Source organism: Ovis aries, chromosome 16 (genome assembly GCF_016772045.2).
Source record: "Ovis aries strain OAR_USU_Benz2616 breed Rambouillet chromosome 16, ARS-UI_Ramb_v3.0, whole genome shotgun sequence".
Taxonomy (NCBI): Eukaryota; Metazoa; Chordata; class Mammalia; order Artiodactyla; family Bovidae; genus Ovis; species Ovis aries.
In genome coordinates this window covers 24,462,690-24,476,146 of record NC_056069.1, presented here as the reverse complement: position 1 = coordinate 24,476,146, position 13,457 = coordinate 24,462,690, and the positions used below count along the sequence as shown (strand labels likewise).

General features: G+C 42.8%; 1 protein-coding gene across 2 annotated transcripts in view; it reads right to left on the bottom strand.

Moving 5' to 3' along the window:
* Positions 1 to 4,084: 4,084 nt before the first annotated feature.
* The window catches only part of LOC101113531 (chondroitin sulfate proteoglycan 4-like), a 72,230-nt gene continuing 62,857 nt past the window's right edge, over positions 4,085 to 13,457 (bottom strand). For both annotated transcript variants that reach the window (XM_060400433.1, XM_060400432.1), the window contains exons 9-10: positions 8,959 to 9,142; positions 4,085 to 8,328 (exon numbers count right to left, since the gene is read on the bottom strand). In XM_060400433.1, the coding sequence (XP_060256416.1) occupies positions 6,281 to 8,328; positions 8,959 to 9,142 (2,232 nt within the window). In that variant the 3' untranslated portion in view covers positions 4,085 to 6,280. The remainder of the gene's footprint in view (positions 8,329 to 8,958; positions 9,143 to 13,457) is intronic.

Here is a 13,457-nt window from a genome sequence, read left to right as displayed (position 1 = left end):
AGATACTGCTCACATATGATGATGATGAAATTAACATCAGGTGATTATATCATTAAATCCTAACAAAACCCAGAGAAATAGGTGCTAATATCATCCCCATTTTTTGGCTGAGGAAACTGAAGTTCAGAGAGCCACTAAGTTACTCAGCGCCACACTGCTTGGGAGCAGAGGGCCAGGATCCAAAACAGATCCAAAGTCTATTGTTTAACTCCCCTGCTATGTCACTAGCCCTGTGAGAACATGAGTGGGGCACCCTGAGGGGCAGTGATGCAAGGTTGGAGGCTGATGCCGACCACACTGAGAAGTACGGATGTTGGTGCCAGCGAGCTCCGTAATTCTCGCTGCACCACTGGGTGTGCTGCACTTACCTAAGAGGGTTTCTAATGAAAGCACAAGGTCCTGTCCTCACCTCTGTTTCTCTTGTCCTTCTTTTCTGTACCCTTTTTTCTCCTAGCATTCCTTGTGTGATTCTGGCAGAGCCAATAGAGGAAACAGACCAAAAATTTCCTTTTAGGACAAAAATCTTTGCATCTTCAATATTAAGAAGCAGTACCTAGCATTTAGCATCTCACATATACTAGGTGCCTGATAAATGTTTGCAGATCACTCTGAGAAGGCAGCCTCTTCTAGGTCCCCATGAAATATCCAGTGGTGTTCTTGAGCAGCCTGGCAAAGTCTCTGTCATCCAGTATGCCACACAGTGGGCTCCATGCCCACTTTTATTGCCACATCTCTCCCTACATAGGACCAAAATGAAAGGTTGTTGCTGAACCACAAAAGACACTGGGATTCTTGGCCTCCGGAGGAGAACAATTCAACACGGGGCCAGTGACAAGGCTTGATCGCTCAGAGCTTTTGTGTAATAAAGTTTTATTAAAGTATTAAAGAGATAAAGAAAGCTTCTGACATAGACATCAGAAGAGGGCAGAAAGAGTGCCCCCCTGCTAGTTTTTAGCCGGATGTTATATAGCTACTAGCAGTCTGCAAATTAGAGAAAGGAAATGTCTCAAAACTGAGAGAATGGCACCAGGCCCTTCACCCACAATATGCATTTTGAGATAACATTGGCACCAGGTGAGTCATCTGGGGCATAAAACGATTGACATGAATCTTGAAGAAAGGCAGATTTCCAAGCAAATATATAGTTTCATTAACATAGATTAGGAGAACAATGTATGAGTTAAACATACTGGTTTGTCAAGACTGTTCTGAGTCTTAGCAGAACTGATTTGAAGATCAAGTCTAGGGTAAATACACAGTATATTAACATAACTTAAGACAAACTTTTCCACAAGAAAAATGCCTTGGTTAGCTCAAGGTTTGAGAAAAGTTAAGTTCAGGTGGAGCCAGGTGTTGTCATGGCAACAGAATTTTAAGAGAAATCTCTTTTTAAATTTGTATAGAGAAGGGGGAAAAAATCTAACACTTGTTTGTTGCTTCCTGCTGCTTAAGAGAGAGAGAAAAAAATGTCTGGCCCTTGCAGCCTATTTCCTCCGCTTGGAGAACCCTGGCTTCCCTGCCTGTTGCTGCTGCTGCTGCTGCTGCTGCTAAGTTGCTTCAGTCGTGTCCGACTCTGAGACCCTCTCAAAAACAAAGCTCGTTATTAATTACAATGCCTCTGAAAGATGCAGGAGGTGTGTAATGCAGCCCCCATTCCCAAATTCAGGGAATGTCATCTGATATGGTCCATTGCTTCCTGTTACCTACCATCCACCCTCCAAATGTGTCTACTTCAGCTTCAGAAACCTAAAGAAACAGCTTCTGTGTCATCTCCACTTAATCAATGCACGACTCTAAGGAAGTACTCCCAAGTGTTTGAACAGGGGCTCCTGATGCTGTTTGAGCACCACTGGCTTCCCCAGTGACTCAGATGTTAAAGAATCTGCCTACTGTGCAGGAGATGTGGGTTTGATCCCTGGGTCAGGAAGATTCCCTGGAGGGAGAAATGGAACCCATTTCAGTATTCTTGCCTGGAAGATTCCATGGACAGAGGAGCCTGGTGGGCTACAGACCATGGGTTGCAAAAAGTTGGACACGATTGAGTGACTAATATTTTCACTTTTCTGAAAGGTTAGAATTTGCCAAAGACTCCAGAGAAGGAAAAATATAGACCCTCCCCTCCCAGGCCACCTCAGACAAAATATACCTTCTCTTAAGCAAAATTAGCCACTCTTCTGATACTAGCCCTTAGTATCCACTTATTAAATCACCAGTCACTTGTTAAAATGAAAGTGAAAGTTGCTCAGTGGCTTCCGACTCTTTGCAACCCCAAGGACTGTAGCCTGCCAGGCTCCTCTGTCCATGGAATTCTCCAGGCCAGAACACTGGCATGGGTAGCCATTCCTTTCTCGATGGGATCCTCCCAACCCAGGGATCAAACTTAGGTCTCCTGCATTGCAGGCAGATTATTTATCATCTGAGCCACCAGGGAAGCCCAGTTGCTTGTTAAGAAGCATTGAATTCATCATGACAGAATTGAGACTATGCAGTTATAGTTCTGCAAATGGGAGAAACCTTTTCGGACTGATTTAACACTAAACAAGGCTTTGCCAAAATGTTTTGTTTCATGTTTTATTTGAGCCAGCACCAAATGATAGGCATTGTTTCCTTTTAATTGAATCCATATGCAAATCGGTAGAATATTCCAGATCCTCTGGAAGAAATCTTTCCAAGCTTTATTTTAATTACTTGATTTATGACTGAGTCTTGACATCTGGATCTCACACTGATGTTCTTATCCTAGCAGGCACACTCACAAACAATGTGAATTATCATTTTAAAGCAGTTGTTTGTGTCTCATTCCAAAATGGACACCAAGTTTGTTTGGAGTTGCAGAGTTAACAGGAAAAAGAGGGAAATCAGGCTTTTTTGTTTGGTTTGGCTGGTAGTCCTAGCTCCAGAGACTTTATGGCTGAAGCAAGGAAGAGGCCAACATAGTCATAGAGCCAAGTATGTCCAGCTCTCCCACAAAGAACAGGCATTCTCCTTCTCAGTCAAAGGAGAGCAAAGGCTCACTTACTATATGCAAAGATGCTCCTTGGCCTTCTCTTTCTATGTATAAACTCAAGCACACATTGCCATTCTGCTTCTTCTGAGTGTCTGACTACTTAGAACAGACCTAAGAACAAGCCTATGTTGTACAGTGATCAAACCAACCTTGGATTACGACTATCATTCCTCCTTTTTTCTAAAGGGATCAAGTACAAAAACCACTTGGGAGGTCTATATAAAATTCAGGAATCCAGAAACTGCAGGAGAGAATCACTTTTGGGAGAAGAGCAGAGAAATCTACTTCTGCTAGAGGATGAGATGATTAGATAGCATCTCTGACTCGGCGGACATGAATATGAGCAAACTCTGGGAGACAGTGGAGGAAAGAGGAGCCTGGTGTGCTGCAGTACATGGGGTCACAAAGAGGTGGACATGACTTAGTGACTGAACAACAACAAAGAGAAGTCTAGTTCAGCAGCAGTTGTCCATGGCCAGGGATGGTGGCAAAAGCTGTCTGTGGCATACATCTAAGGATCTAAGACAGGGTAGTTGTCTCTAGGCACACATATGCTATGGTGGTGGTGGTTTAGTCGCTAAGTTGTGTCTGACTCTTGCGACCCCACGGACCGTAGCCTGCCAGGCTCCTCTGTCCATGGGATTCTCCAGGCAAGAATACTGGAGTGGGTTGCCATTTCCTTCTCCAGGGAATCTTCCCAACCCAGGAATTGAATCCAGGTCTCCTGCATTGCAGGCAGATTCTTTACCGACTGAGCTACAAGTGAAGCCCCTACATATGCTATACTTCCATTTATTCTGTAGTTTGTGAAATCAGCTTCCCCAAGAACAGTTAAAATTGGGTTGGGAGAGAAAAGCAACCTAGAAGAGAAGAAAAGGGAGAAGGTGAGGAAAAAGCCTTTTCTATATGGAACACTTTAGGGGCGTCAGACTTCTGGGGACACTCTGATCTCATCTTTACCTTTGTAAATATCCTCTCCCCTCCCTACTTTTCTCTCCTTTTCTCCTGATGTGTTCCACTTGTTAGTACAAGGAAACTTTTTTCCTTAGACAAAAGATTATAAAGAAATGAGTCTGGTCAAGTTTGGTTTGGTTTTTAATATTCTCTTTAAAAATGTTCATGTTTGCCATTAGCCGATCACAATTTCAAACACACTATGGATTTTTTACCCTTCCATTCCATTTTTAGAATACAGTTTTTGCCTAGACTTGGTAATGGATCTATTAATCCTTCACTGGATATAAAGGAAAACTCCACATTTATGACTTTAACCAGGGTTCTCAACTTGGCGTTACTGACTTTTGAGGCCAGAAAATTCTTGTACAATGTTGGATATTTAGCAGCGTCCTTGGCCTATGCTCGCTAGATGCCATCAGCACCAGCTGTAAAATCCAAAAATGTCTCCTGATATTGCCAAATGTCTCTTAGGAAGAAATTCCTCCCCCCACCCTAGAAACACTAGCTTTAAGAAAATCATTAAAATATGAAAAGGAGACATTAGATACCAATTTGAAAACTCAAAATCTTCATTTCCCAAGTATTTCAATATTTCAACTTGAAATACTTTTTTAGTAGATCTTATTCATTGCCTATCTAATGGCCATTTCCCAGCCCTCTGTAATTACATGGTGGGCTGACTCATTGATATTTTTTTTTTAAATTTTTTCGGCCCTGCTGAACGGCTTGTGGAATCTCAATTACCCCAACCAGGGACTGAACTAGGGCCATTGCAGTGAACGCACTGAATCCTCACCACTAGACTGCCAGAGAACTCCTGGATTCACTGATTTCTGAGCTGGCAGAATCCTGTCCCAGCCCCGGAGGAGGTGCCAATCATGCAAATCCCCTTTCCCTTTGCCAGTGGTTGGTCAATGGATGGGAAACACGTAGCTCAGTTCTAGACAATAAAAGTGGGGGAAATGCTTGAGAAAGCCTCAAGATTTTAAGAAATATCAATAAATAACAATAAATAAGATCCTCTCTAAGAAAAAGTCTTTCGGCCATCTCTCCTTTTCACCCACTAGGATTTTTGCCTGTGAGTGGGGCTATATTACTTGGAGCTTCAGCAGCTATGTCACAGTCACAAGGAACTAAACAAAAGGCTGAAATGCCAATAGCTTGAGGAAAGTAAAGTAGAAAGAACAAAAGAGCTTCAATCCTCAATGATGTCTTTGAACTGTTGAACTGGCCTCAGAATATCCACTTTGGGCTGCTTGCTAGTTGAAATAATTCAACAGTTTTATTGCTTAGATAAACCAACAATTGACACACTATGGTCTGTGGGTCACATCCAGAAACTAAGAATTGTTCTTACAGTTTTAAAAGGTTGTTAGAAAATAAAAATAAACACCCACATGTGATCCACAAAACCAAAATATTTTTACAATATGGCCCTGCACAGAACAAGTTCGCCAGTCCCCAACCTAAATCCCACTCATAGCAGATGTCTAATGATTTGCTACCCAAAGCATTCCTAACTAATAGAAGTACTGATGTATCCATTTTAAAACTATGGAAACTGAAGGTGGGTTGGTCAATTGTAGGCTCGACTAGGCAGGTCAAATACAAATTTGCCATTATTTCAATTCATTGTAAAGTTAAGCCAAATTGAGGCATCACAAAAGCATTAAACCTATTCCTCAGGGCTTTAAATAATGTTTGTACAACATGTTTGATAAAACAAATAAGAATAGACAAGGCCTCTTGATTAAACACAATGTGTTCAATGAATACCTTCAAAAGGAGCCAGACTGTCCCACTATCTAGAGCACCAAGGCATTTCCTGCATTAGGAAATCAAAGCTGGAGACTCCAAGGAGGAAAAGTCATTACAGAAAAACACCAGAAACAAACACAGATACGATCAATTCCGTCTTCTACTTGCTGACACAGTTCCTTCACTTCCTCACTGACTTACTCAGAGAGTGAATCTTCAAGGAAAAACACTCAAAGCCTTCCTCCACTAACTATAGCTCCTGTGTTAATCTGCAGTCAGGTCAGCACGTTCTGTCATGTAAACAGTGACAAAATCTTAAGCACACTCAGAGCACTGGGTCTAGAAGAAGGCACACAAAACTTGTGAACAGCCCCTAAGGTGAGTGTTGCACAAAAGTTACAGTAAACACCTGCCAGCATCTAACCATGGAGCTGAAACTGAGCACCAAGGGGTGGCAGAGCCAGGCTTTTCTCAGTTGATCCAACCAGCATTTCTCTGCCTCGGTATCCCAGGACCTGGCACCCAGCAGGCGGTCAGTGAGGAACGAGCGCCCTGAGTCTACACCCAGTACTGCTTGCGCTTCAGTGCTGGGTTGGTCTGTCGGCAGAGCTGGACCATGTCAGGATCCAAATTCACCCATGTCTCCCAAGGAGCACATCTTTCTGCTGGCTCGGAAGCTGGAGACTTCTCCATGCGCTCACACTGTGGGGCCCTGAAAAGACTGACTGGAGGACTGCCGGAGCTTCTCAGGAGAGGCGTCACTGTGACAGTGGGGACTGCTGCGCTCCTTTCTGGCCTAGGACCCGTGGTTGTGGGTTCTAGGTCGATCCGGGGCTTAGTAAGAGGTTTTGCCCTCTCTGCCTTCCGGCCCAGCAGCCAGACACACAAGGCCACCACGGCTCCTGTCAGCAGGAGGAGCACCACTGTCAGTGGTATGATGACCGTCAGAGGGTGACTGCTCTCCCTGGGCTGGGTGCGGGCCCCAGGGCTGGCTCTGGCGGCATCTGGTGACCAAATGACTCTGGTGGGAGAAGCCGTGACATCCAGAGTGGGCTCTTCACCACCGTGTCGTCCCCAGGGAGCTGCTTCCGGCCATCTGGTCTGGGTCAGCTGCCCCAGAGTTCCTGTCTGTGTTGTGGGTTCTGAGGAAACCACAGGCTTTTCCTGAGAGAGACTGATAGTCACAAGGTTATCAGTGACTAAGAAGGAAACATTGGGGGTAAAAGTCTGCGAAAGAAAGGGGCCAGGTGGCACTATGGTGAAGGGGAGACACCCTGTTGCTGGTTGGACATGGTCTGCCCTGAGCAGAAATGTGAAGGAGTCATTGAGGCTGCCGGGGCCCGTCAGATTGGCATGCGGCTCGAGCATCAGCAGTCCTTGGTCAATATCCCTCTGAGTGAACAGAGTAACATCTTCCAAGGCAGTGTCCCGGCCTGCTCTTCGTACAAGTCTGCTGTGGAAAGGGGGCTCTGTCACTTCAAATGTGGGGTCACTGTTAGTCCTGTCAGCAAGCTCAGCAGCATCAAGGTCCTTTCTTGTCAGCGGATGGGCCACGCTGTTGGCAACTGTCAGGTCTGACGTAACCCGCAGTAAAGGCTGCACTCGGATGCGCAGTGTTTGTCCTGTCAGGTTGCTTTCTGAGGTAAACAGTGAGAACTGTAGCTGGTCCTCTGAGGCACTGAGGTTTGTCATGTGGTAAGACAGCTTTCCTAAATTCACATCTTCCTGTCCAAAACTGACGACCACCTGGTCTTCAATGAGCAGATGACCATGTTGGAGGGGCCACATAACCTTGTAAGTGATTTGGGGGCTCCTCCCATTGGTCACTGCTGATAAGTGAGCACTGGTGATGGTGACACTTGTCTGGCCTTGTGGAAGAAGAAGGTCAGTGAGGTTCACAAGGGTGATGGAGACAGGGATGACATCCAGGTGGAAGAGCTTATAGAGTGGCCGGTGTTGGCCATCGGTGACACTGAAGTAAAACGCTCCAGAGGATGGGCTTCCATCTTGTATGAACCACACCCGAGAGTTATCAATGTCGGCTTGTGAGAAGTGGTGAACAGGTATATGCGGATGGTGCGCCATTGCCAAAAAGCCATTATTAGGATCACGGATGATCACATACCTGATCTCTTCTGGAGGACTATCTAGATCTTCCACTTTTAGGTTTTCAGGTCCTAAAACCAACCTATTGCCCTGCAGAACTTGCAGTCGAAGCCCTTTTGTCTTTAATTCTGGTGCTCGGTCATTTATAGGAATGATGGTGATGTTAAACATCTCTTCATGAAAGTCGGCCTCTGGCTTCATGGTGGACTTGCTCTTTTCATTGGGCCAAATGGCAAAGGTAAAGTTATCAGCCAGTGATTCAGAGTCATCGTGAAGGTATGTGACTCCAAATTTATTAATTATATATTGAGAGAAATTGGGTTTTCTTTTGGTAATATTTCTCTCTCCAACCATAAGTGTTCCATGGTGAGGAAGAGATGTAACTTGGAACCAAATTTCATATGAAGAACGCTGAGATTTGGGCAATTTAAGTAAGAGATTGGACGCATCTAACTTAGACTGGTCAATGAGAACTTTGTCTCCCTCCTTGACAACAGCTCCTGTTAAAAACACATGTAAAGAACAAAATGGCATTTCATTAGAACTTTCAAATGATCTCACATTTGCCTATCCCAGTGGATGATTCAAAAAACCTTAACACCTGAATTAGCATTGCTACCCAAGGCATACTAAAGAAATAAATTTTAAATACACACGCCCACACTAAGTATTTCAAGTAAGAGAGTTTTAAACCTTGAGATTCACTTATAACAAGTCCATCTCCTAACTTGCCCACTACTGGACTTTCTCTTACCATAGAAACAGGTATAGCTTTCAGTATCTCTTTCTTTTCAAGAATTTACCCTTTTTGTTATGTTCATTTTCCATCAACAATTTTCAGTCATGGGCATGGTGAAGACCCATTTGGAAGTACAAATAAGAATTCTTGAAAGCTAATTTTCCATTCTTTCCCCACTGAAACTATTAAGGCTCAGGAGAGGAAAAAGCAGAGGCCCAGAAAAAAAGCATACATAAAGAAATAACACATTTCATAGCCAAAGAAGTTTTATTTCAAAGATTAATATCATGGCATTGATAATTAAAAAGGGAAAGATTTATTCCCCAAATGTCCCTGTTCTAAGAAGTGGAGATAAGGTACTGACCTTATCAGTAGGATAAGGTGGAATTACCTGTATTTGCAAGCAGACGACTCTGCCGACCAGGTTCGTTAATTTCATATGAAATAGTTATATGAAACTCCTCAGGGCCTAGAGCTGCTGGCGGGGAGGACACTGTGAACGTGAAAGAGTCTTCCGCGGTCCAGCCTGTGTTTTCCCAGTCCATATGCTGGTATAATATCAGCTGTTCACTCACCTGGCCAGATAGTAAGAAAAATCAGCCCCTGGTTTCAGGGATCATATGAGAATAAACATATATCCCAATTGGAAGAGATGCATGTTTCTTCAGGGTTTATTCATCCTCAGAGTATTGCACATTTCCATGCAAATTCAGGAACATTAAAAGTGTGGTAACTTATTGGTCAAACCTAGGTGATTCTATTACCAAAAGAGAAGGAAAATCACACTGATTTTGAGATGACTGATGCCTGCGGTATCTATATTATAGCAAGTTTATAATGAACCTTTACTTCCGTGTCAGCATCATAACTACCAACTCCCAACCAATCTTGCTTCATATGTATTCCTACTTTTCTGCCCAACAGATTATTTTGAAGCAAAACACAGACATCAAATAATTTCATCTGTAAATGCTCTAGTAAGTATCAGTAAAAGATGATTTTTTTCAAATATTCAGTTACCACTCATATGGCATCATTTAATGTGGTCCTTTGGTACCTATAGTTCTTATGTATTTGTAGTTATATCTAGAGCTTTAATAAGAATCAGGTTCAATTTTGCAGTAAGAATGTTTTACATGTATATTTCCTCTTGCATTGCATCACAAGGCAAAATAATGTTGGGCTTCTTCTCTTTTGGATATGTTAAGACTGATAGGTGGCTTCAAGTGTTGCCAGACTGATCCAACTATCTTTAAGCTCCCCATGAGTTTATCAACTAACAGTTTTACGTGCTCATTGATACAACTGCCTAAACTCATTATTTTCATGGGTTTCCCCAGTGGCTCAGACTGTAAAGAATCCACCTGCAATGCAGGAGACTCAGGTTCAATCTCTAGGTCAGGAAGAACCTCAGGGGAAGGGAATGGCTACCCACTCCAGTATTCTTGTATGGGGAATCCCATGGACAAAGGAGCCTGGCAGGCTACAATCCATGGGGTCGAAAAGAGTCAGACACGACTGAGAAACTAAGCACTTTATTTTCACAGTGACAAAACAATGATATTATTCATCATTCCCTCTTCATTCTTATTTGTAATTCTTCTATGAAAAACTCTCTCTTATCAGCTAGTTGGCTGCACTGATATACAGTACATGCAGAACAGACAGGATAAGTGTTTTATTCTTTTCCTTGTAATATCATTCTCCAGAAGAATGAGTCCCTTGGCTCCGATCTCCAAACATTGACCACTGGTTTTGTTTTATTTGCTTGAGAATCATCATTAATTCATGAATTTTAATATATGGTGTATATCATTCTCTTGCAAGTATAACTCCTACTGATTTTTAAGTTTTTCCATCTTGCTTAAGATATTTTTCAAGATTTAATCAAAGTCCTTCATGTCTGTGACCTATGACTGTCCTTTTTTTGAAAAACGTTTTATTTTCTATTGGAGTATAGCCAATTATCAATGTTGTGATAGTTTCAGGTGGACAGAAAACTCAGTCATACATAAACACGTATCCCTTCTCTTCCTGACTCCCCTCCCGTCCAGGCGGTCACATACTATCAAGGTCCTTTTTATATCAACTGATGGACATGGTCCCACTTAGTGTTTTGTTGTCCAGATACCATGCGAGCAGCCCTTCCTCCAACAACAAGTGACTGAACGTTCTAAAACTATAACCAAGAACGGGAGGCTAGAGATAAAATATTCAACCCTTAATTCCTATAGGTCACATCTTTTTCTGACCTGCTATCTATTACAATATCTGACCTTACAGATAGGTTCTGCCAAAGTACTTGACTGTCCATGTCAAAAGTGCTGAGGATAAACTATCATATAATTTACAGAGAAATTTCCATCAGTCAGTATTTAGAAATATGGCCTTCCATATCCATGGGTTCCACACCCAAAGATTCAACCAACCATGGATCAAAAACATTTGGAAAAAAAATCCCATAGAGTTCCAAAAGTCAAAATTGTTATGTGTTACATACTGGCAATGATTTATACGGTATTTATATTATATTAGGTATTGTAAGTAATCTAGAAATGATTTAAAGTACACAGAAGAATATGTGCAGGTTATATGCAAATACTATTCCATTTTATATATGGGACTTGAGCATCCTCAGATTTTAGTATCTGCAGTGGTGGGGGATATAGGGAGGGATGGTCCTGGAACTAAAATCCTACAGATATGTAAGGATGACTGTAATGTATTAATTAACAGAGGTTTGGCAATGTGTTGCTCTGACTCTCTGCTCAGGACAGTGGATGTATCTAGAATCAGAAAGGCTTTTGGCTAGTGAGTTTCATGGAATAAAAGATCTGTGTTCCCAGAGTGGCCAAAACTGCTGACGAGGAGTTTTTTGTTTCTCATCCTTTCAAGGATAAAGCAAGGAAGTGCCATCACTTGGGGATTTTAAGTGGGGAGAAGAAAATATCATCTCTCAACATTTCCTAATTAAAAAAACAAGGTTACTCATGAGAAATCAGACTTTCTCCAAAGATAGTAATTTCTGCTACTAACTAGTAACTGAATACCCCAGAAGTTCCTGGGGAATAAGTCAGTTTTATTTAGTAGATCTACCATGTCTATTCCTAGTTTAAGATTTACAACAAAACGTTAGTTATCAATATATTCCTCCTCCTAGAAGTAGGTGACTGTGCCATGGATTTTAGACCAGAGGATGGTTCCTGAAATGGTTCCATTCTGCTTGAGAAGTATAATATTATAAGGCAAACAAGATCCAGTTTCTTAATATGAAAAATCACAGACTATTAAACCAGGAGGAAGGTTTTTGTGGATATGGGTCATTCGTGGCCACTGCTTCTTTGGTATGAGTGAAAGTCAGCTTCCCTAAAAACTATATAACAAATTGTTAGACTAATCTAAGATCTTTTGATGTCTACTGTAAGGAAAATGATTTTCCCATGGAAAGAATGGTTTTCATAGATGGGAAGAGTAGACATGAAGGTCAGAAATCTTCTGAAAGAAGTCACTGGGAAAGAGTCTTAAACATAGTTCTGTATTTTAGGAGCCTAATGGCACCCCACTCCAGTACTCTTGCCTGGAAAATCCCATGGACAGGGGAGCCTGGTAGGCTGCAGTCCATGGGGTCGAGAAGAGTCGGACACAGCTGAGCAACTTCACTTTCACTTTTCACTTTCATGCATTGGAGAAGGAAATGGCAACCCACTCCAGTATTCTTGCCTGGAGAATCCCAGGGACGGGGGAGCCTGCTGGGCTGCCATCTCTGGGGTTGCACAGAGTCGGACATGACTGAAGTGACTTAGCAGCACTTAGCAGCAATGTAGGAGAGGTCTGTTCTGAGTTCTGTTTTTGAAAGGCATTTTAAGAGTAAGAAATTGTGGATAACAAAGTGACATTTTACTCTGGAGAGAGAGAGAGGGAATGGAATTAGATTCATCTTGAGTGTGTGAGCTTCCAAGACCAGAGAACAGGTAACTGAAAAGGCTGAGCTAGAAGTCAAAGGAAGTGAGGGCACCTGTGGAATGTCAACTTGCCACTCATGCCTTGAAGGAGGGTAAGAGGGTTGAGGTGATGTTTAGAAAACAACTTTGGCTTCACCAGCTGTAAGAGTCAGGTTCTAAGGGGTGTGTCTGTGTGTGTGAGTTGGTGTATTTGTGAGAGTGCCTGTGTGTGTATGCATGCTGAGAGAGGGCCAGGAAAGGAAGAATAAGATCAAGACCTTATGCGAAAAAGTGTAGGGTCAACTTGAGGAGAGAAGGTTCTCAGAGAAGATTAGGAATTACTTGTTACCTCAAATAGAAGGCAGCCTTAGGGATAACTTCCAACAGCTCTGCATATTTCCACTGTGTTAAATATAGACAGATAAGCCACTTAGCAAAATACCTGGGCTCTGGGATTAAGGGGAGGGGAAAGGGGTGTTTTTGTTTCCTATGGATTTAGATTAGCCCAGATGTTTTCTCTTTTACAATCTTTCTGGTACGTCATTAGAAACTGAATGGTGTATACTTTCAATACAGAAAGAAAAATAGAAAATCAGAAAAGTCAGGGTTTCCCTGGTGGCTCAGTAGTAAAGAATCCGCCTGCCAATGCAGGAGACACAGGTTCCATCCCTGATCCCGGAAAATTCCACACACTACGGAACAACTAAGCCCGTGTGCCTCAACCATTGAGCCTGTGCTCTAGAGCCCTTGAGCCGCAACTGCTAAGCCCAAGCGTCCCAGCTACTGAAGCTTCGCCCCTTAGAGCCCATGCACGGCAACGAGAGAGGCCACCGCAGTGAGAAGCCCATGCGCAACTGGAGTCGCCCCCGCTTGCCGCAACTCGAGAAAGTCCATGCAGCAGTGAAGACCCAGCACAGCCAAAAATAGACAGATACAATGATTTTAAAAA